At 45.0% G+C, this 24,679-nt stretch overlaps 1 protein-coding gene across 1 annotated transcript in view; it reads right to left on the bottom strand.

Annotated features, from left to right (window-relative positions):
- CACNA1C (calcium voltage-gated channel subunit alpha1 C) overlaps positions 1–24,679 on the bottom strand; it is a 734,131-nt gene that overhangs the window by 221,121 nt on the left and 488,331 nt on the right. Inside the window, exons 6-7 of the mRNA XM_054035338.1 lie at positions 7,671–7,832; positions 2,500–2,687 (exon numbers count right to left, since the gene is read on the bottom strand). Coding sequence (XP_053891313.1) covers positions 2,500–2,687; positions 7,671–7,832 — 350 coding nt within the window. The remainder of the gene's footprint in view (positions 1–2,499; positions 2,688–7,670; positions 7,833–24,679) is intronic.

Here is a 24,679-nt window from a genome sequence, read left to right as displayed (position 1 = left end):
AGCTAGCCCAGCTCTGCTATACCTGTGGCCAATGGCAGACCTGGAGTGGGGAGGAGGGGAGAAAAGAAGGGAGCCAGGCTCAGTTGGGGGCTGACTGGCGAGGAAGCAGGAGCTCTCTGCCTGCCTGAAGGGACAGATCAGCGACCTGCCAGCCAGAGCAGCTGCTTAAGACAAGTAAGGGCTCCCTGCCAAGGGGAGGCTGCAAATAAGCCCCAGCACTCGGGGCAACTGGTCATGCCCCAAATTGAAGAGACTGGTCGGAAGTAGCCCAGGGAAGTGGGGCTTAACTCCCTGCTGGAATGGGAGACCCCATCATCCCTGTTTAGGGGTTGATCTATACAGGGCCCTGGGATGGGACCCAGTAGAGAGGGAGGGTCTGGGTCCCTCTACTATGGCCTTGGGCCTTACAGACTGAAAGACCAGTGATCTAGCCACTAGGCTGCCTGGCCACAGAAGACCCTACTACCGAGCTTAATGAAGATTTTTTGTCTGCAAATAATTTAAAACTGAGAACAAGAACAACATTTTTCTCCTTCTAAAGCAAGTGTTCTATATATCCACACCCTGAAGACTAAGAGCTCCAGAGTTGTCCTGAAGAACTAATACCTAACAATTTGTTATAATTTGAGGCCTCGATATACTGTACTGTATGAAAGGAAAAAAAATTCAGAAAGTAGCTCAAACCAAACCAAAACCCAACAGCCAAAAGCTAGGTTGCTGTAGGGAATCTATGAAAAATGAAGCAGTCACGGTAGAAGAGCATTTATTGGTGGCTATATGCTTTTGGCTCCTAATAGTAGGTGAAGAAGAACTGATGACAGGGTATGAAACACTCAAGATACAGTCATGTGAATGATGCAGGGACCCTAGAGTGCAGAAACTCAGGGATGGTCTATTTAAAATCTACCATTAGAGAAAATTATAATTTAGGCGATTCATTTCATATGAATAAACAGTGTACAATGCCACAAATGCATCATTATTTATTATGGATTGTCTTGTTCACCTTGCTTTGGATTCTCTCAACTGAATGGCCTGTGGGTCTCCCTCAAATACACAGAGATACAGCTCTCAGCTACTATAGTGATGGATACTATTGAAATATGACAGACAGATATACTCTTTGTATCAAATACTGAGAAATTTTGCCTGGTTTCAGTTTTTTCCCCACTGTTTTTGTTAAAGTATATTCTTGTTTCAAGTAAATCTAATTTTCATTTTGCAAGACCCAGATTGCTCTCAAATATTTTCATCTCTGTCTCTGATCTTAGTCACCAGGAAGGAACTGGCATCACAAAGTTAATCTAAATTTAAAAGAGTAAAAAGACCATCATTATCTGTGTGAGTCCCATCTGTGTGCAATGGACTCTAAATCTTCAAAGAGAAATATTTTAAACCCTAACCCAGTGGCAGGTAGAATGTAGTTTCAGGATCAAGTTTAAAGGGAGATGGGGGTGTTGATTAACAGCACAAGCTTGCCCCAATCTAGATCTCTTCCCCATTTTCCTTAGAATATTCTTGTGTTAATTTTACCTTGCACTGAGCCTCAGGTTCTATCTATACTGAAATTCCTATCATACTGGGGGAACCAGATGTAATGTGGAAGTCTCTAAACATAGTTATAATCCAGACTCTAACAGTAGTCAGAATTAAATCATGTTTTAAGTATGTTCCTTGACCATGCTGCAACCCTGCAGAAGTCCAAGGCAGTAGCATAGTTCAAAAGCCCAGGTAGGTCCAGTTTACAATGAAAGATCAATCCTTATTTTAACTCTTGTTGGACTACCATGCTGTTACCGGGTCCCCAAACATAATAGGAATTACAGTATGGGACCTAAAAAAGCTGAAGGAAGCTGAATGCAAGTCTTCTAGTTAGGACTAGGATCAGGATGACAAGTTAATTTTAAGGTTAATATCAAGATTAAACATAGAATTTAGGTGATGATTAAGATAAATATGCAGGTCATTATCTAGATCAATATCAGAATTAGGATCAGGATAAGAATTAGGGTCAGGATGAGGTTCGCAATTAGGATTAGAGTGCGGATCTAGAAGGATTTTCTGAACTTCCTTATGAAATCCATGGATCTCTTCATTCTAGTGCCTTTGTTAACAGAACATGGTTATCTTTGCTCATTAGAAATATTGCTGCATTAGTAATTTGGATTTGTGTGAGATAGTTCACACATCGGGAGGGTCACTCAATGACACCCAGCTGAACAAAGGTACATTGCAGATTCTCAAACAAAATGCCATCTGCCATCTCTTAACATTTTAATATAATAGAAAGTTCACATTTAAATTTTTAAAAATATGCCAACTAACAGCTTCTATGTCATCCCATTGACACATTAAATTAATTAAAGCCATTTATTATTAACCCTCCCATTACCACACATAACCAGTGAGCAAAACCAGAGACCAAGCCAGAACTCCATATTCTCGGCATGGCAGGACAGGACTATTGGTCCCAGGGATTGGTCATTTTCGGATACGTACCCAGTACAGTACATCTGTCCAGCCCTCCATAGTGATGCACTGAAACACAGTTAACATGGCAAAGGCAAAGTTGTCGAAATTGGTAATGCCATGCTTGGGCCCCTCCCATCCTGGTTTGCACTCAGTGCCATTCTGACACTGCCGTCCATGCGCTGATAGAGGGGCACAAGGAGAGGCTTCCTCTTCTGCTGGTGTATCATAAATGATGGGAAAACAAGAATGAGAGAATTATTAAGTACTGCATGAGTCACTGGAAAGGCAAAAGAAGGATACTTGCTTTTGAGACCAGACTTTTGCAGTGCATTTGACACATTATTTGAAGACACCACCAAAAATTGTATTGGTTTTAACCAGGCACCGGTGCATTTTTTTTTTTTTTTTTTTTTTTTTGCAGAGGATAGACGAGCTACCAATTACGACCATCAAAATTGTCATTTACATTTTTCAATACACATCCTTCCACAAACAAGAATCAGTGCACTCATACATAAGGAGATGTTAGGTTACGTCTATTGCATTTCTTGGTGTGCACACTGCAACTGTGTGTTTCCATTTCCATATTCACGGGCAGTCTGGGTTAACTTAAGGTCACTTATGCCCCCTAGCATTGAACTGACTGAAGCTCTCTTCCTGGGGAGCACCTTACCTCTAAAGGAGCCAAACTTCAGGCTTCAGTGCTATGGAGCTGCCAAGGGATGCTGGACTCATGTTAAACTGCTGTGATGCATTTCTGTAGCTTAGAAGCTTTGTGGAATGTTATCCACAGGTCCTGTGGTGCTCAGAAGCTCTGCAGGACCATAACTTCTGATTAACCACCTGCCTATTCTATATAGGTTTGGGGTTTCTCCCAATTTGTAAAATTAAGGACCCAAGCTACGTCTGTTTCAACTCTCTGGTGCATTAAAAAAGCCCATGAAAAACATTTTAATACATACAAATAAACACAAATACTAATATTGGGATCCTAGTAATACGTAATGAGAGTGATTGATCAGTAAGAGTACAGTCCTGCTGTCTTTATTCAGGCAAAGCTACCATTGAAAGCAGTGGGAGCTTTGCCTGGATGAGGACTGCAAGATAAGGCCCTACATTTAAAATAGATATGTGGGGGTTTATTTTGTTTGTTTCTATCTATTTTGTTTGTTGCTACTATCTATTTCATGAGACAGCTTGTTCTTGTGAGATTTCCAAAAGTTCTGGTAGAATTTACACCAAAGTACATCAGGAGTAGCAAGATCAGAATCAGGTGCCTCTTCAGTAGTTACCATAGAGAAATATATATATTAACAGAGCGTAAAAATCCATGGCAGGTCATTACAGTTCTAGTACATTTTCAAGCAATTGAAATTTGCTGACTTTATAAGAAGGTAAAAACTAGAGAACTCCTGTGGCAATTTCCTTCTGTATGATATTTTCTTGCTATATGATCGTGACTGAGAAAGAGTCATTAGTACCCAGCATCTCACAGTGATCACTGGTGCTCAGTGATCAACAGCAGATGAGTAGATGTGTGAGTGACAATATACTGGATTTTCTTAGGAGGCATTTTCTGATGGATTTCGTGTGCAGGATTCCTCCTATTAATTCATTTTTTACTTTCAGAGTAGCTGCCTTTCTAACCACAGCCACATCCTGAGAGAGAAAAAGGAAGGGCTGATCATAGATTAGAAACTCCTCTGCCATGATAGTAATTATTAAAGTTTACAGTATTGTATATTTGGGGACTGGAGTCGTTATAGAATAGGTGAGTTGTTCAACTCTATTTTTCTGACTCAAATACAACTCAGTCTGCTGGAGAGAAAGTCATTACTGTCTTATTGCTTTAGTCCATGGGAAATGAACTGGAGGTCTCAGCCCAGCTGCAAATGGCAAACATTCACATGAAAAAGCACCACCACGCTCAGTAGGAATTGACAACTCTGCCGGAAGTCTCAACAGAAAGGCCAATGACTGGATGGGCTGTGGAGACTGAGCTAAACTCTCACCCTTATTGCTGGTTTCTCCATATCAAAGTTCTGTTTATAGGGCAGAGTAGAAGGAGTTCCATTTTTGATCCCCATATCGTACATGTTTTGTGGACAGATAGAGAACTCCTATCTCTAGTGCTGGCACTTAGGCACCTTTCAACAGCGCTAAATTCATTTAAATGTTCTAATTGAGTGAAAGTTACATTATGTTGGGAAAGCCTCACTTTGAAAATATTCGTATGTAGTCTGCTGTTCCTTCCCTCTCACTTGTGTATCTGTGCAGAGAGTGCCTTTAATATTGCTGCTTGGTCACACCCTTGCAACTTGGTCCTCTGGAGGCAATCAGCCTGCTCGCTCTCCGTCCCCCACAAGCAGAATGCCTCCAGCAACTGCTGTTGGTGCAGCACTCCTCCACGCACACGCTAACATGACCAAGCCAGTGACGGTGAAGCCCATAAAGGTGCCCTAACAAGCATAGCTTCTGCTTCCTTGACTCACAGGTCCACAAGGACTCTGAAGAATGAGGACTTAGAGAAGAGATGAGGCTTAAAGAGAATGACCAAGGAAAGAACCCAATTCTGGTGATGAATCAATTGGGAAAACAGAGGAGGAAGGGACTGGCTCGCATAAGGAAAATACAAAGGGATGTTTCTGTTTAGTTCATTCCTTCATCTGCATTTGTTCTCCTTTAGCTGTATTTCTAATTACATTGTCTGTTTATGGACAAATATCCCTCTGCTGAACTGTTTAAAGGCATCTGCAGCTTTTTCTGAGACAGTAAAAAGAAAAAAAATGTGCAAACTGCCTTAAATACCAAGGGCCACATGTTCTCCTCTTTGGGGACAGAAGTAGAGCTGGGGAAAAAAATTTGGCTTGGAAGTTTTTTCCAGTTAAAAAAAAAAAAAAAAGCAGATTCAGCAATACTGAAACTTTTCAAAAATTTAGTCAGATTGCTTTGGTCAAAAAAAAAAAAAAAAAAAAATTCTGGAAAAAAAAACATATTTCCTATCAACATTCCTGAAATGAGACGCTTCAATTTGAAATGACTTTGTTTTGAAATTTCCTTTAGTTTAATTTTAATTTTTATTAAAAGCTCAAAATCAAAACAAAGCTTTTGGTTGACCCCAAATTTTCTTTTTTTTTCACTTTTTGATTTGTAAAATTTTTTTGAAAAAAAAAAATTTTTTTTGGTTTGACCCAAAACTAATTTTAAAAATAATTTAAATGTGCCACCGAACCAAAAAAATCCATTGTTTTCACAGCCATAGGCAGAAGCCCACAGACATCTGCAGAATGGGCACTTCCCATTTCCCTAATGCAGCCTCACAGGCATGTCCTACACCGGGAAAATGCATTGTGGCAGAAAACATGTTCATTAAAACATTTTAACTACAAGGGTGTTAACCATCATTTTGCCCTCAGTGTGGGCAAAGACAGTCTTATTTAAAAATGTGTTAGTTGGTGATGGTTGGCTTTAGATCCTTCTAAACCTGGAAAATCCCATTAGAACAATTACAAAAATCAGAGTGTACGAAACTCAAGCTTCCGCTTAGCTCAGCAGTGAGGGGTGCTATATAGATGTGTAAATTAGACAAATACTGTAGCAGACTGTTCTTTTTGGCTCTAAAGCTGTCCATAGGGCCACTCACACCAGCATCACACAAACATACACACACACACCAATCACGAAATTCCCAAAATAGTTAGAAGGAAATTGTGAAACTGAGTAAACCCAGCGCAGCATCTTGGAGCAAAACCCTAGAATTTTTGCTTTCTTCTATCTGGTAAATCAGCAGCACCCAAGTACCTCCCTGCACTATCAGGGCCAAATTTATTGTTGCGCTACACCTTTGTATTGTCATATACACACCAGTGCACAGATACTGCCAGCTGGATTCTTAAACACTACCAGATTATAATAGTAGCATTTGACACCCTCTCCATCATGAAAACTGATAATTTGTATCCTTTGTTAACTGGTTAAAAGATAGGAAACAAAGGGTAGGGATAAATGGTCAGTTTTCAGAATGGAGAGAGGTAAATAGTGGTTTCCCCCTGTGGTCCATACTGGGACCAGTCCTATTCAACATATTCATAAATGATCTGTAAAAAGGGGTAAACAGTGAGGTGGCAAAATTTGCAGATGATACAAAACTACTCAAGATAGTTAAGTCCCAAGCAGACTGCGAAGAACTACAAAAGGATCTGAAAAAAACTGGGCAACAAAATGGCAGATGAAATTCAGTGTTGATAAATGTAAAGTAATGCACATTGGAAAGCCTAATCCCAACTATACATATAAAATGATGGGGTCTAAATTAGCTGTTACCTTTTAAGAAAGATCTTGGAGTCATTGTGGATAGTTCTATGAAAACATCCACTCAATGTGCAGCGGCAGTCAAAAAAGTGAACAGAATGTTGGGAATAATTAAAAAAGGGATAAATAATAGGACAGAAAATATCATATTGCCTCTATATAAATCCATGGCATGCCCACATCTTGAATACTGCATGCAGATGTGGTCACCCCATCTCAAAAAAGACATATTGGAATTGGAAAAGGTTCAGAAAAGGGCAACAAAAATGATTAGGGGTATGGAATGGTTGCCGTATGAGGAGAGATGGGACTTTTCAGCTTGGAAAAGAGATGCCTAAGGGGGGATATATCATAGAGGTCTATAAAATCATGACTGGTATGGAGAAAGTGTTATTTACTCCTTCTCATAACACAAGAACTAGGGGTCACTAAATGAAATTAACAGGCAGCAGGTTTAAAAACAAACAAAAGAAAGTATTTCTTCACAGAACGCACAGTCAACCTGTGGAACTCTTTGCCAGATGATGATGTGAAGGCCAAGACTATAACAGGGTTCAAAAAAGAAGTAAATAAATTCATGGAGGATAGATCCGTCAATGGCTATTAGCAAGGAGGGGCAGGGAATGGTGTCCTTAGCCTCTGTTTGCTAGAAGCTGGGAATGGGCGACAAGGGATGGATCACTTGATGATTACCCGTTCTGTTCATTCCCTCTGGGGCTCCTTGCATTGGACACTGTCGGAAGACAGGATACTGGGATAGATGGACCTTTGGTCTGACTCAGTATGGCCATTCTTATGGTTTTTTGCACTGGGGTAAATGTTCCACAAGGTGCAGGGCAATAGTGAATCGAGCCTCCAGTCCCCGCCCCATGTAACACAACTCTTACCCGGTAATCCGCCTTGCAGGAAGTAGCAGGTCTTGTGCATCTTCCCCATGAATAGCTCCAGTCCAATGATGGCATAGATAATTATGACAAACAGCACCAGCAGGGCAATGTGCAGTAAGGGGACCATAGCCTTGATAATGGAATTTAAAACCACTTGGAGACCTGCAGGGAGGGAAGAAGGCAACACTATCAATAAGAGAACAAGCCAAAGCTAATAGAGCCATCGAGGACTGTAAACTGCAGACAAATGCTTCATTTGTATTGGGCATATAAAACCAATCCCCCTCCCCCAGCATTTGATAAACTGATAATAGTCACTTACGTTTATACAGCACCTTTCATCCAGAGGGAGCCCAGAGTATTCTACAAACTTACCACAGCAAACCTGACTTACAAAGTAAACTACTGAAGGGATCGCTTCACCTACCACTGAATGCTACCACCTCTGGGATGGAAAACAGCAGCTGTTTCTGCAGATTCCCAAAAATCAGTTATAAGGCGTTCCTCGGGGGATATATGTGAGAGAAAAGGGGTAAAAAGAACAAGAGAAACAAATCCAGAACTCAGCCAGAAGAGCAGCAATGGGTAACACCAGTGAGCCAGATGCCTGGAACTAGCAGAGCAGTTCTTGCAGTGTGGAGAAGGAAGATAGCGTCAAGGCTCTTTTCTGCTCCCCAATTCTTGGTCTGACTGGGGGCCAAACCAATCTCTGGCACAATTTAAAGCAATCTAAGGGCCACCCGAGATTATGTTGACAAGAGTGATCCTTTAAAGACTGCTCTGCTGGTGGAAGATTGCCAAAGCACCCTGCACTTCATCTTTGCCCCGTCCTTTCAGCCTGACAAGGAATGCTCTCTATTCCTATTGTATGAGACAGAACTTGGTGCTGGTTTTATGTCACCTGGGCCTTCCCTCTACAACAGGGGAATCCCCAGATGCTGTGTCAGGGTAACTCTCTGTCCTCTTTGCCAACAGAGATGAAAGGTGAGAACATTTTTTTTTTACCACACACACAGAGGGAAGAAGACTGATTCTGTGCTTAAGGCATAGGTCTGGGCATAGGTGCTGACTCTGTAGGTGCTCCAGGAAAAAATTAGTGGGTGCTTAGCACACATTGGCAGCCAAGCTCTCCCTCTCCCCCCTGTGCCTCCTGCCCACCGGTGGCTTTGCTGATCAACTCCTCCCCCACCCTCTCAGCGCTCTTGTCCACCTCTGGAAGGGGGTGGAAAGAGGCAGGGAAGAGGTGGGGCAGGGACTGGAAGAGGCGGCGCGGGGGTGGGAAGAGGCGACGTGGGGGTGGGGTTTGGGTGAAGGGGTGGAGTGGGGGTTAAGCACTTCCTGGGACAACTGGAAGCCGGCGCTTGTAGGTCTGGGAATCAAGAAATCTGGGTTCAGGGTTCTGGCTCTGCCATAGAGTACGACAGTGGGAAGTCACTTATGGGCTGATTTGCAGAGGGTGCTGAGCATCCTTAACTCCATTGGAAATTGATGGGACCTGAAGGTTCTCAGCACCTTGGACTTCTCTGTGCCTCAGTTCCCCCACTTCTAAAACACGAACAATAATATCTACATCACAGGAACGCTGTAAGGTTACTGGAAATTCACTAATGTTTACAAAGTTAAAAGCCTCATTTGGATGGTGAAAATACAATAAATAGCACAACATTATTATGCTATTAATGTTGGAGCATGGAGAGGGTTCCCAATGGATGTCTTAAGTATCTACTATCCTTCAGCTGAGAAACAGCCAGTTCACAATTATAAGCTCCTTAGGGTTTGCAATAGCTGTTAGCCTTGAATTAACCCATTCATGTCTCCTACAAATTCTGTCATCTTATCAAAGAAGTTGATATTAGCTGTGATTTCTGAAACGTGTGATTCGAGCTGTAAATGTCTGCTAGCAAGTGAGTTTGCAATAACCATTAACTTTTCAAATCTATTGTCTGAGATCTAGGCATTTTAATTTTTACTACTGTTTTAACAACTAATTTAAATGCATTCTAATGATGATACTACATTTCTTAATAAGCATTTTCACACTTATGTACAAACACTGACAGCAGACTGAGTCTTCTAATTTGCTCACCTGATCATCCCAGCACCTAGTAAGAATGACCAGAGAAGATGTCAATAGTCAGGCTAATTGGATGGTTCATTCACTTGTAGTAACCTGAGTCAGCTGTCAATATCACTATACTGATAACATTTTCAGAGAGCACTTCTTGAGTGGTTATAGTCACTTGGTTTACAGTTTTAGGATTCACACCCACTCCTAAGGTGTACTGTATTCAGCATGGAATACCCTGCTTCTCATATAGTAATCCGTAAATGAAATACAATGTTGATGTTATCAGATGTTCACCTCGCACTAGAGAAGGATGTCCTGCCAGCTCAGTTGTGGCATTCCCACTGGGGATTAGCTATGGATGGGTAGCCATGCTCAGGAGGAAAATATGGCTATGGCCACCTAAAAGATCAGTTATTTTCTGAGCCAGTCAGAGATGATTTTCTTTTCTCTGATTGCTCATTTTGTTCACCCTACCAGTCTGAATTACCTGCACATACAGAAAATTAACTGTAGTCCAGGTCAGAGAATGATGCTAATTTATTCCAGACAAAAATTTCATCCCAAATATTTTTAGCAGTCTCACAGTAAAATAAAAACCACTTTCCCACTCCACAATGTAAGATCACTACATGGGAAATGGCAGAAACCCTGAATTTATCTAATTCCAACACTTTTATGAAACTTCAGATTTGGATCCAAAATTTGTGGGTTTATAATATCCTACAAGTAAGCAAAGGAAGTTCTTAATTGTCAATGACTTCAGAGGCCTCCCCAATCCTAAAAGTAGACAAGACTTGGAGGTCAAGTATTATAAGACCCTAGTCTCATATTATTAATAATTAACTATTATTTTTATTAATTTATTTAACATTCATATGAGGATTTCCCCAAAGCATTTGAGAGGGTATTAAAGATAACCATAATGATGGATAAAAAGTGCTGTCTTTTTAAACATACAAAAAGCCACTCCATTAAAGTGCTCAAGTGTACTGCAGATATACAGGGTAGACAATGTCAATTCAAACCATTGCACCCTTTGTTAAAGTGGTGATTGTAAAAAATCGAAAGCTTTTACCATAAACAGGAGATGGTAAGTGTGATGGTCCACGCCCCTAGGGTGGCCAGAGTCTGTAGCAGCCAGACTCTGTAGCGCCACCCTTCGGTTCAGGGCGGCGTGGCCTAGTGGCCAGAGTCTATAGCATTGGGGTATGGCAGCCTCCTGCCGGGAGGATCTGGGTGAACTGTTCAAGCGTCACCATCTCCGCCACCTGGGGCCCGGTCAAGGCTTCTGGGTCTAAGCATCTCCAACAGAGATCCCGTATCCGTTGGGCCACAGTCTGAGGTCGAGCCCCGTGGGGGTACTCTTCTTTACGGAGGTGCTGGCAGTATGTCTCTGGGCTAATGCTGGTCTGGTCTAAAATGGCCGCTTTCATCCAGGGGTACTCCAAGGCCTCTCAGGGATCAAGGTTATGGTAGACCGTCTGCGCCTGTCCCACCAAATAAGGGGCTAGCAGTGCTCTGGGGGCCACCGAGTAGCAGTGGCAACCCGAACGTGACCAGGAATGCCTCAGGGTTGTCACCTGGTCCCATCTTAGTGAGGCGAATTGGTAGCCTCACTGAAGCCTCTCCCGCTCCCGTAGGTGCGGGGGCTGGGGCTCCCAGTGGGCGCAGTAGAGTTGCCACTTGTTGGACTAGGCATTCCTGTTGTAATTGTTGCTGGGCAGCCAACTCTTGAAGGAGCTGCTGCTGTTGTTTCTGGTGCTGGGTCATCTGCTGCATCATGTGAGCCTGTTGTCGCTGTTGGGCTGCCTGCTCTTGCTGATTCTCCAGTATCCACTTTACAAACTTCTCTGTATCCATCTTGGACGGCGGTGGGGATCCCATCATCTAGATTCCCTCTACTGGACCTTTCAGCAGGTCCTGGGCGTTGCCCCCATTCTCCACCATGTGTGATGGTCCACGCGCCTAGGGTCAGGGCAGTTAGACCGCCGCTACCATTCCGGGCCCTTTAAACCGCTGCCGGAGCCCCCGGCTGCCGCTGCTACCCCAGGGCTCCAGCAGCAGGGCTCCGGCGGCTATTTAAAGGGCCCGGGGCTCCCCTGCTTCTACTGCCCCGGCCCTTTAAATAGCCCCCAGAGCCCTGGGGTAGCAACGGCAGGGCTCCGGCGGCTATTTAAAGGGCCCAGGGCAGTAGAGGCAGCGGGAGCCGTGGCCCTTTAAATAACCCTGGACCCCCACTGCCGCTACCCCAGGGCTCCAGCAGCGGGGCTCTGGCGGCAATTTAAAGGGCCTGGGGCTCCAGCCACTGCTGGGAGCCCCAGGCCCTTTAAATTGCCGCCTGGGGAAGCCGGGCCGCCCCAGTACAGCGCACCGGCTCTTGCCAGTACGACGTACTGGGGCGTACCGGCTTACTATCACCTCTGGGTTTAGGATGCCAGAGCTGTGGTGGGAGGAGTGGATTCAGGGAGCAGTTGCATGATACTGTATATTCCCCTCAGGACTATGGGATCGATCCTGTGAGGTGCACTCTAGCTCCCAAACAGTTAAGAACATTTTTAACTTTAAGCGTGTGAGTAATTCCCCTGAAGGCAATGGAGCTAGTGACATGTTGTAAGTTAAGCATGTGCTTACGTGCTTTTTGCACCTTGCAGGACTGATCCCTACGTAGATTTCTGACTGGAAATCTGCACAGGAGTTAAGGCAGAATTATCTCACATAGAGTCAACCTCCCTGGCTATTACTGCACTACCGTAGAGTGCAGAGGAGCACTCTGTGGAAGCATGACTCCTGAAGACCTGCACTGTCAGAGGAGGGGGAGTCTGGGTCCTCTGTTCATCTCCTGCAGGAGCAGACAAAATGGCTCAAAAGAGAACACTGGAGCCAACCACTGAAAATCCCTTGGCACTGCTGCTCTGTGAAACATATCCAGGGAAACTAGTAGAATGCTGGTCTCAGAGAAGGCAACTGGGCCTTTTAAAGAGGAGCTCTCTTTGGCAATTTCACCTACCTTTTGGACCAAAGCTGGTTTACTGGGTGTGGTGTTTTCTTCTTTTAATCTTATTAATCAGCCATTTTTTTCCTACAAAGCTTTCAGTCTGAACTAGCCCGCAGCACTCCCTGCCTCAGTTCCTTGTCATGTTATTCAGGGCTAGATTTGTACTCGGACTCCAGACCTGCCCAAGTGAGTAAGAGTTCCCATTGCACCTTGACTTGGGACCAGGCACACAGGAAAAAATGGAGCTACTCACCACTTACTCCCTGGAGCAGGTAAATGGGAAATGGATTGGGAATGGGTAGAGTTGTGACTCTACTCCTGCCCCTATCCTGGCCAAGCAGCTAAGCCAGTACCAGGAGGAAGAGGGAAGAAAGCGAGGGAAAAGGGTATGGGCAGTAGTAACTTGCTACTGGTATCGTCCAACAGAAAACTACCACCTGGGATCAAAGACGAAACTGAAGGAACTGAGACTCAAAGAGGTGTTTGAGTCAGAATGGCTCTGGGGGCTACTCCTGAGGTAATACAGTTTATGCACCATTCTTTATGGTGCATTTCTGTGATGACTCATTTGAAGAAAGCATTACAGTATCATTTCCAAAGCACGAGATGGATAATCAATAACAGACCACAGGGTGGGGGCTCATCAGTGAATATACACAGGGCTGGGCTAAGAAATTGTGGAATGCTTAACTGATATTTGTAAGAGCTGTGACAAGATGGTCGATATAGTATGGTGGGTCCTGCACTTTTCTTGGTGGGGGTGGGGGGGCTAAAATACAACCCCTTACCCCTGCTCTTGGGGCACCAAGGGCCTCACTAGTGGCCCAGGAAGGTTGTAAAGGAGGGAAGCGGGGGAGGGGTCTGGGTTTGCTCCTCACTCTGAGTCCCAGCCCCTCTCAATTCCTGCAGGTTCTTACCCTCTTCACCCTTGGGTGGGGTACCTTCAGTCCTTAAACGCTGGGGGAGGGAACGTCCCTCCTCTGCTGGGGCAGGGTCTCCCTTACTCCGGTTTTCTGTTCCTCCAAGTCTAACAGCACACCTCCAAGCTCCAGGCCTCTCTTCCTCCTTCCCCCTGACTGCCTGAAGCAGGGGGTTTTATTAGGTTTCTAACAGGGCCTTAATTGATTACAGGTGCTCCAATTAACCTGCAGCAACCCTCCCTAGTCTACAGGGAACCACGCCTTAATTAACCTAGGGTTTATATACTTCCCTTCTACCACTTCCCACTGCTCCCTGGCCCGCCTGTATCACATATTCCCCTCCCCTGCTCAACGCCATGGGGTTGGGCTACCTGGGACGAAAGACAGTGTTGTCGTGATAGGCCGTCCGCATTGCTGTGTTGGCTGCCGTCTCTATGCTGGATCCGGAAGTGAAAAGGTTGTAGGGACAGGAACCATCTAGTCATTTGTGCATTCCTCTCCTTATTTGTGTGCATCCATTGGAGCGGGATGTGGTCCCTCACAAGGGTGAACTGCCGCCCAAGTAGGTAGTACCGTAGAATCTCCATGGCCCATTTAATTGCTAGGCATTCCTTTTCTACTACGGCATACTGTTGCTCCCTGGGCAGGAGCTTTCGGCTGAGGTAAAGGATCGGGTGCTCCTCATCTCCCACCATCTGTGAAAGGACGGCCCCAAGACCTACCTCTGAGGCGTCTGTTTGTAGGATGAATTCCTTTGTGAAATCTGGGGCTATGAGCACTGGATGGCTGCAAAGGGCTGTCCTTAGGTCTGTAAAAGCTTCCTCTGCTTCCTTGGTCCACTTAACTATCTCTGGGCCCCGAGCTCTTATTAGGTTCGTCAGAGATGCTGCCCTTGTGGCAAAGTGAGGGATGAACCGGCGATAGTACCCTACTATCCCTAAGAATGCTCTGACTTGGTTTTTTTGGCTTGGGTGGGGCCATTTCTGTATTGCCTCCACTTTGTTCCACTGGGGCTTCACCAGGCCCCTTCCGACTACATACCCAAGATATCTGGCCTCAGCTAGCCCTATTGCACATTTGGATGGGTTAGCGGTGAGGCCAGCCTGTCTAAGAGTATCTAGTACTGCTTCCACTTTCCCCAGGTGTGTCTCCCAGTCAGGACTATGGATTACCACGTCATCTAAATAGGCAGAAGCATACTTGGCATGGGGTCGAAGTAATCTGTCCATCAATCGCTGGAAAGTTGCGGGGGCCCCATGGAGCCCAAAAGGGAGGACGGTATATTGGAAGAGGCTGTCAGGTGTAGAGAAAGCGGTTTTTTCCTTGGCGTCCTCAGCCAGGGGGATCTGCCAGTAGCCTTTTGTCAAGTCCAAGGTGGTCAAGTATCGGGCCTTGCCTAACTGATCCACCAGCTCATCAACACGTGGTATCGGGTAGGCATCGAATTGGGATATCTCATTTAACTTCCGAAAGTCATTACAAAACCTCACGGTGCCATCAGGCTTGGGGACCAAGACAATAGGGCTGGACCACTGGCTGTGGGATTCCTCAATCACCCCAAGTTCCAGCATCTTCCTTACTTCTGCCCTAATTTCTTCTCTTTTTACCTCCGGTATGCGATATGGTTTTATGGTCACCCTTGCTCTGGGACAGGTGACAATGTGGTGTTGGATCAGCGTCATACAGCCTGGTTGTGTGGAGAACACATCTTGGTTCCGCTGGATCATTTCGATGACCTCTGTTCGTTGTTCTGGGGCTAATTCAGGGGATATCCTTACCTGCCCTTGTGGGCGGCAGGATGGCCAGGCACATGTCCCCATCGTGCCAGGGTTTCAGTAAGTTGACATGATAGATCTGCTCTGGCCTTCGGCAGGCTGGCTGCTTTACCTTATAATTCACCTCCCCAACAGCTTCCACGATCTCATAGGGTCCATGCCAACTGGCCAGGAGCTTACTTTCTGCTGTTGGTACCAGCACCAGCACCTGTTCTTGTTGAAATTTCCATGTTTTTGCCCGATGATTGTAGTAGGTTCGTTGGGCCTCTTGTGCTTTCTCCAAATGCTCTCGTACTATGGGGGTCACTTGGGCTATTCATTCTCTCATCTGGGCTACATGTGCAATGACATTCTTCCCTGGGTTGGGTTGTTCCTCCCATTCCTCCTTCGCGATGTCTAATATGCCACGTGGGTGGCATCCATACAGTAGCTCGAAGGGGGAGAAACCAGTAGAGGCTTGGGGAACTTCTCGTATTGCAAACATCAGATATGGTAGGAGGGTATCCCAATCTTTTCCGTCTTGGGCCACCACCTTTCGGATCATACTCTTGAGAGTGCGGTTAAATCGCTCAACCAGACCATCTGTTTGGGGATGATAGACCGAGGTCCGCAAGGCTTGGATGCGGAGCAGGGTACATAAGTCTTTCATTACTCTCGACATGAAGGGAGTCCCTTGATCTGTCAAGATCTCCTTAGGGATGCCTACCCTAGCAAAAACCTGCACCAGTTCTTTTGCGATTGCCTTGGACATGGGGTTCTTTAAAGGAATGGCTTCGGGGTACCGTGTAGCGTAGTCCAGGATGACAAGTATGCTTCGGTGGCCCCGGGCTGTTCTTTCTAGTGGGCCCACTAGATCCATTGCTATTCTTTCAAAAGGAACTTCAGTTATGGGCAAGGGTACCAACGGGGCCCTTAACTGAGGTCGGGGACTATGCAGCTGGCACTCTGGGCAGGAGGTGCAATAGTGTTGGACTTCTGCCCATACCCCCGGCCAGTAGAACCTTCTTAGGACTCTATCCAGGGTCTTGTCTGCTCCTAAATGTCCCCCAAACAGATGACTGTGAGCTAATTCTAATACAGCCCTTGTGTGCTTCCGTGGCACCAAGAGCTGTTCTACTACTTCCCCCCGTATTGGCACTACTCAGTACAACAGATCCTGCTTGATTATATAGTATGGCCCTGTGCCTCTGGTTTTCCCTTCTACTGGCACGCCATTTACCTCTACTACCTTCTCCCTCACGTTTGCATATAGTGGGTCATCGGCTTGGTCCTGCCCAAAACATTCGCGTACGGGACCAATCTGGCCTGATTCTATTGACTTGGGTTCCCCTCCTTCTTTTGGGGTGCTTCTGCTCATGCTGGGGGCCATCTCTGGGTCTCCATGAGCCTTCCTCCCAACCAGGGCAGCTTTCTGGTTTGCTGCCAAGATCCTGAACTTTTGTCTGCTCTCCTTTCCCGTCTGGATTTCCAGGACTTCCCAGAGGGTGAAAATAACTCTGGGGAAAACCCAGCAAAAATTGTGGTAGGATCATCCATGGGTACCTCACATTCTGCTCGGGGTTTACTTCCCTTCCCTAACTCAAGGGTGGAGGAGTAGGTTCTCAAACCCAGGAAAGTCCCTGCCAATTAAGACTGGGTAGGGGAGCTTGGTGACCACCCCTTCAGTCATCTTGGTAGTACTTCCCTGGATCTCAATCCGTATTGGAATTGTGGGGTAGAAATTTACTGTGCCATGGACACATGTCATTCCAGTGCTCTTGGCCCGGCTCAGTTGGTCTTGCCCCACTAATTTCCCTGAGACCAATGTGACAGCACTCCCAGAGTCCACCAAAGCTATGGTCTGGATGCCATTCATCTTTACTGGCCTGGTATACTCATGTTGGGCCATCGCAACCCCCACCAGGCTGATTAGGCCACATTGGTCCCTGGGATCCCCCAGATTACATTGCATGGGCTCCTCCCTGTTGGGGCACTGGGCTGCTATATGCCCCAACTTCCCACACTCATAACAGCGATATCTCATTCCGGAGGTTGCCCTCTGTCTTGGGCCCTCTGACTCGCTTCCCCAACCCTCTCCCCCAGGACCCTCAGGCCGCTCCTTGGTGCCTGTTCTTCCAGCTATGGCTTTCCTGGAGTTCTCGATGATCTGGGGCCTCGGGGTTGGGACTGGTTTCCTAAAACGCCGTGCTTCACCTCCCGGGGTTTCAAACAGTTCACGGGCTGCCAGTTGTCTCTCTATAAGGGTGACTAGTTCGTCATAGGTGGAGGGGTCATTCTGGCCTACCCAGGCTCGGAGGCCCGAGGGTAGTCCCCTTGTATAGTGGTCCAGTACCAGGAGCTCCATCATTTTCTCTGAGCTGAGAGCCTCCGGGAGTAACCACTTCCGGGCTAGATGGATTAGGTCAAATAGTTGTGATCGCGGTGACTTGTCTTCACAGTACTGCCATTCATGGAACCTACGGGCTCTCAAGGCCGTTGTTACCCCTGCCCTGGCTAGGATCGCTGCCTTCAGTCGGGGGTAATCTGCTGCCTCCTCTGTGGTCATATCATAGTAGGCCTTCTGGGCCTCCCCACACAAAAATGGGGCAAGGATCCCTGACCACTGGTCTCGGGGCCAGGCCTCCCTCGGAGCTGTCCTCTCAAAAGCCAGGAGGTACGCCTCCACATCATCCTCCCGGGTCATTTTCTGCAGACAGTAGCTGGCCCGTATGGTCCGTGTCCCATCATACCTGTGGCTCAGCTCTGTAAGGACCTTTACTTGGTTCACTAGTTCCTGCAGCATGGCCTGATCTTGGGTGGCCTGGGTCATCAGCAGGTGATTGGTCTCTTGCTGCAGCTACGTGGCCTCCTGTGGGCAGCTGCCTGAACCCGGGTAGCCTCCTGCTGGGGGGCAGTGGCTTGCACCAGTGCTTTGACCAGATCCTCCATCTTGAGGCAGGGTGGTTGTGACCCACTCTGGATTATGTTCACAGTGCAGAGATCCCACTCCTGACACCACGTGTGACAAGATGGTCGATATAGTATGGTGGGTCCTGCGCTTTTCTTGGTGGGGGGGGGCTAAAATACCACCCCTTACCCCTGCTCTTGGGGCACCGAGGGCCCCACTAGTGGCCCAGGAAGGTGGTAAAGGAGGGAAGCGGGAGAGGGGTCTGGGTTTGGTTCTCACTCTGAGTCCCAGCCCCTCTCAACCCCTGCAGGTTCTTACCCTCTTTTCCTTTGGGTGGGGTACCTTCAGTCCTTAAACGCTGGGGGAGGGAATGTCCCTTCCCTGCTGGGGCAGGGTCTCCCTTATTCCGGTTTTCTGTTCCTCCAAGTCTAACAGCACACCTCCAAGCTCCAGTCCTCTCTCCTTCCCCGACTGCCTGAAGCAGGGAGTTTTATTAGGTTTCTAACAAGGCCTTAATTGGTTACAGGTGCTCCAATTAAGCTGTAGCAACCCTCCCTAGTCTACAGGGAACCACGCCTTAATTAACCTAGGGTTTATATACTTCCCTTCTACCACTTCCCACTGCTCCCTGGCCCTCCTGTATCACAGAGCATAGCAGATTTGATCCAGATTTCAGAGGAGGGTTGGAAAGTGACACAAATAACTCCATTATTTGGTCAAAGTGTCAAGAGACAAAAGCAGGCCATTTTAAATTAATACATTTCAGGAAATGTATTGAGGAAAGTTTCCAAGATTTTCCTCGCAGACCGTTTTAAATGAGTACATTTAAATTGTTTAGTTCAGAATAGTCCGACAGCAAAGATTCAGGAAGGGAAGGTCAAGCTTAACTAACCCTCTGGAGTCTTTGATGATATTACTGCCATGATGGATAATGGAAATTCAATGGACGTGGCATATTTTGGTTTTCAAAAGGTAGGGCTGTTAAGCGATTAAAAAAATTAAGTGATTAAGCAATTAAGCGCACTGTTAAAAAATAATAGAATACCATTTATTTAAATATTTTTGGATTTTTTTATATTTTTGAATATATTAATTTAAATTACAACACAGAATACAAAGTGTACAGTGCTCACTTTATATTTATTTTTATTACAAATATTTGCACTGTAAAAAACAAAAGAAATAGTATATTTCAATTCACCTAATACAAGTACTGTGGTGCAATCTCTTTATATTGAAAGTTGAACTTACAAACGTGGAATTATGTACAAAAAATAACTGCATTCAAAGATAAAACAATGTAAAACTTTAGACCCTACAAGTCCACTCAGTCCTACTTCTTGGTCAGCCAGTCACTCAGACAAACAAGTTTGGTTACAATTTGCAGGAGATAATGCTGCCCACATCTTGTTTACGTCACCTGAAAGTGAGAACAGGTGTTCACATGGCACTGTTGCAGCTGGCCTCGCAAGATATTTACATGCCAGATGCACTAAAGTTCATATGTCCCTTCATGCTTAAACCACCATTCCATAAAACATGCGTCCACGCTGATGACAGATTCTGCTCATTAACAATCCAAAGCAGAGTGGACCGACACATGTTCATTTTGATCAGGGGTCTCAAACATGAGGCCTGCGGGCCACATGTGGCCCGTGGAGTTATTTCCTGTGGCCTGCCAAGCTCCCCCCCCCCCCCGGAGTTATTTCCTGTGGCCCGCCAAGCTCCCCTTCCCCCCCCGGAGTTATTTCCTGTGGCCCGCTCCCCTTCCCCACCCCGGAGTTATTTCCTGCGGCATGCCAAGCTCCACTTCCCCCTCCCCCGGAGTTATTTCCTGTGGCCTGCCAAGCTCCCCCGCCGGAGTTATGTCCTGTGGCCCGCCAAGCTCCCCTCCCCCCCCACCCCGGAGTTATGTCCTGCGGCCTGCCAAGCAGTCATCCGAGATTGCTTTAACATGAAATGTATGGCAGAATGTGGGTAAAACAGAACAGTAGACATACAATTCTCTCCCAAGGAGTTCAGGCACAAATTTAATTAACACATTATTTCTTTAACGAGTATCATCAGTATGGAAGCATGTCCTCTGGAATGGTGGCTGAAGCATGAAGGGACATATGAATGTTTAGCATATCTGGCACATAAATACCTTGCAACACCAGCTACCAAAGTGCCATGCGAACGCCTGTTCTCACTTTCAGGTGACATTGTAAACAAGAAGCAGTCACTAGTATCTCCCGTAAATGTAAATAAACTTGTTTGTCTTAGCAATTGGCTGACCAAAAAGTAGGACTGAGTGGACTTGTAGGCTCTAAAGCTTTACATTGTTTTGTTTTTGAGTGCAGTATGTAACAAAAAAAATCTACATTTGTAAGTTACACTTTCACGATAAAGAGATTGCACTACAGTACTTGTATGAGATGAATTGAAAAATATTTTCTTTTGTTTATCATTTTTACAGTGCAAATATTTGTAATAAATAATAATAATATAAAGTAAGCACTGTACACTTTGTATTCTATGTTATAATAGAACTCAATATATTTGAAAATGTAGAAAAATATCCAAAAATATTTAAGAAATTTCAATTGGTATTCTATTGTTTAACAGTGCAATTAATCACGAATAATTTTTTAAATCACAGTTAATTTTTTTTAATTAACCACATGAGTTAATGGCCATTGATCGACAGCCCTAGTATTTGGACAAGGTTTCACATCAGAGTTCAATGGTTAAGGTCATGGAGTAGGAGGCAAAATAGGACACAGGATAGAAAATTGGCTTAAGGTGCAGAAGGCAAAGGAGAGGCAGTGGTGGACACTTTCAGGATGGAACACTGGTTGTTTCAGGACTAGTAATGTAGTTTCACCATACACCATTTAAAAAGTCATGCGTGTTGGTAAAATGGAATACTCTTGGTTCGTGTGCTTCCATGGTGTCATATCTTCTTTATGTTTTCTAATTTTTTTAATTGATTTTCAAATTGAAATCTACCCAAAAAGAGAGGAATAGAAACCAAGGGGGTGTGTGTGTGTGTATATACAATTATTTTATACTTATAGAGTCTTGTAACACAGTCGTTGCCTCAATCCTTTTAAGCCAGGAAGGAATTGCAAAACAAAAACAAAACCCCAGCTCGTTCTTCAGACTGTTTTCTTCCTAGGAGGCAATTCATCTTTCATTGTTCCCTTTTTGTCAGGGCGACCTAACTGAAACAACCACACAATAAGAATTCTGTGGCCACGTGGTCCCAGTTTTACCCTGTGTAAGGAAAAAGAATGGATAAAGAAGAGGGTGTGCTATGATCCACTCCCTTAGGCTCCAGACCTCTCCTCTCTGTTTGGAAGAAACTCCCCTTTCTTGGGACCACCTCTCTACCCCACTGGAAGCTTTAGGGGTTTTGCGACTTCCTTTAGCATGAGGCTCAGCTGTCAGCTTCTCTTCAGGCCCACACCTAAGGCAGTCCCCCTATGGGCTGTGCTATTCCAATCCAGTGAAGGTTTAACCCCTTTATCATTCAACAATGGGGTACCTATACCCCGTCACAAGTCTTATATACATAGTCTTTCATCCTAAAAGATTATGCTTTGCAAACAACATAGCATCGGTAAAATTCAGTCACATCTGGGCTGCAATGTAGCAGCCAACTGCACATAGCATATTGAAAGCCATTAGAGGAAGACTATTTTGGCCAAGAACACAGGACAAATGCTGTAAGTTAACTGGAAGAATATCTTGAATTAAGCCTGGAATGTGCCTTTAACCTGCAGCCGGGCAGAAGGGATGCAGATATTTATTACCCTATCAGGGATTCTAAGAGTTGTGCTGTCACTGAGGTAGGTACAATGCGTGCAGGAGCTTTGGGAGCTTGCAGGCAAGCATGACTGTTGTCATACCCTTTCCCATGATGTAGCACGGACTTCCAGCTCTCAGTGTGGGGCCATGATTCCTCTGTGGACACTTCTATCAGTGCTCTCCTGGAGAAGTCTTGATGCTCAGTACAAGCACTAGGCTGTGTCTGGTCCCTGCACATGCCCTCCCCCTGCACATCTACACAGAGACAAACAGTCTGGCCCCAAGACTGCAAAATGACTCAGTGAGATGATCCAGTCACACTTCTACTCTGAGCCTGTTCTCACTCAATCACAGCTTTCTCAGAAAAGTACTTTAGAGGTTGGAACTCAAACACAGAAGCAAATTTTGGACCCAATTACTGAAACCAATGGGAGTTTTGCCACTGACTCCAATGGGAGCGGAATTGAGCTATTTGTTTAGAAAGTTTGACATACAGCAATGCAGCCAGGCTTGAATTATGTGAGCATGAAAAAATATGGTTAAGAAATGTTTTGGTTGTTATTTGTACTCAGATAATAATAAAACAGCTTATAAAACAACTTTTAGAACTCTAAATGCAGCATGTACATAGCTCTGAAAAGGGACTGCATGCTTTGCCTTATTTGAAGAAAGAGGGTTTTGAAATAAAGGATTGTGGCAGTTTCAAGATTGTGCTCTGAGCATTGGATACTAATAGAGATCGGCCCCAGGCACAAGATTTGGATCAGGATTTTGAATACATCAAAGTTTGAGTGGAGGGCTCGTGGAGTTTAGGTTACAAGCATCTTTCCCCAGTATGTTTGTTTCCTCAGTTTCGGGGAGCACATCAAAATGTTATTTATATACGCTTCTCACTTATTCTCTTAGCCCAGGAAAATGTGAAAGGATTTTAGCCCTTATGGTTTGCATTCAATAAGTTTATATGTCCTCTAAATACCACAGACTTTTTTATTTGGGGTGAGTTCTGGGCAGCATCCTTTTCCTGCAGCAATAATCCTCCTTAATGCTGCAACTTGTCACTTGCACAGAGGTTTGTAAAACGTAAAAGCTAACAGTATAACAAATTCAAACAATGATCTTGTAAATGTAAAAGTACATTCTGGGATGAGTATATTACAGCAGTCTTTACTTCCTGGGAAGACTGCAGCATTTATTGGTGACGTGTTTTAGTCAAATATAGAAATCTTTCTGGGGAACTATTAGGATTCTACACTTCAAGCCTATCTCTACTACCACATCAGCCGCTGCTGCATTTTGCTTTCTTGTGTAAGAAAGTGGAGCAAAACTGTTGGCTAAACTCCAGAACATCATCTTTAGAGGACTAGTTGCACAGAACCTCAGTGTGATATTTGAGGGAAGAAAGATTATCTGACCTGGGAAAGCAACAGAAAACTCATTTTGCCACTTCCTCTAGCATATCTACACTGGTCACATAGAAAAATTGAGACTACCATCCAAACACAGGGTAACAATTTCAGAAGTGCCTAAGGGGTAAGATAGCCAGATAATTAGGTACCTAGAGATGCAGATTCGCACCTAGAGGGATTTTCAGACGTGACTAAGCAAGTCAGGTGCCTAACTCCCATCAGACTTCAATGGAGTCAGAGGCACATAATCTGGTTAGGTGCTTTTGAAAACCCTGTTAGGCCCCTACCTGCATCCTTAGCTGCCTAAATACTTGTGTAAATCTGGCTCTAAATCACTTTTGAAAATGTTGACCTTTGCCCCCACTATTATCTATTTTTTATTATTTACATGATAATGGCACCCAAAATGTGTTAGCCAATGTAGAGACACATAGGAAGAAACAGACCCTATCCCAAAGAGCTTACAATCTAAAATATGACAAAAACATTCATTAATAATGGAGGGAAGAGATACAACATACAAAGTGCTCCATGGCACATCTGTTACATTCAGATTTTGTTCTGAGTTCTTTTTCAAATATGACCAATGACCTGGAGCAGAGCCGTCCCTTGGGTACTGCGAATCAGGGTGACCGCTCTGTGCCCTACGCTTTGGGGGACCCCACCAATTGGCCAGCGCAGTGGGTCCTGGAAGTGATGGGTTGCTCCCGGAAGTGACGGATTTATCACTTCCGCCCTGGGTCCTGCACCCCCCTATGGACAGCCCTGACCTGGAGCCCAATTCTTATTTCCTACCCTGAATAACATAAGATTCTGGATGCATCTGAGGGGTGAAGTGACCAATACACATGCTCAAGCAGAAGAAATGAAATCTTTTTACAGGGAAATCAGTTAACTAATATCTTTGCAACTGGCAAATAATTTAAAGAATGACTGTTGACGAGTAACTATTTTCAAATCCTGTCCTGTTGTTTTAGATATGATGTCCTGAATGGTTGACTAGAGGCAATTTTCTCTTTCCTTTCCTTTATATCATTACCATTACTTTTCTTGTGTCATAGAATAGTGTAAGACATCTTCAATACATAGTAACTTTGTAACATTGAAATTACTACTGAAATGGACAAGATAATGAAGGGATTATAGCTAAACCACACAGTTTATGA

The sequence above is a fragment of the Malaclemys terrapin genome, chromosome 1 (genome assembly GCF_027887155.1).
Source record: "Malaclemys terrapin pileata isolate rMalTer1 chromosome 1, rMalTer1.hap1, whole genome shotgun sequence".
In the NCBI taxonomy this organism is placed as follows: Eukaryota; Metazoa; Chordata; order Testudines; family Emydidae; genus Malaclemys; species Malaclemys terrapin.
The sequence above is the reverse complement of the archived record's forward strand: the minus strand, read 5'-3'. Positions and strand labels throughout refer to the sequence as shown.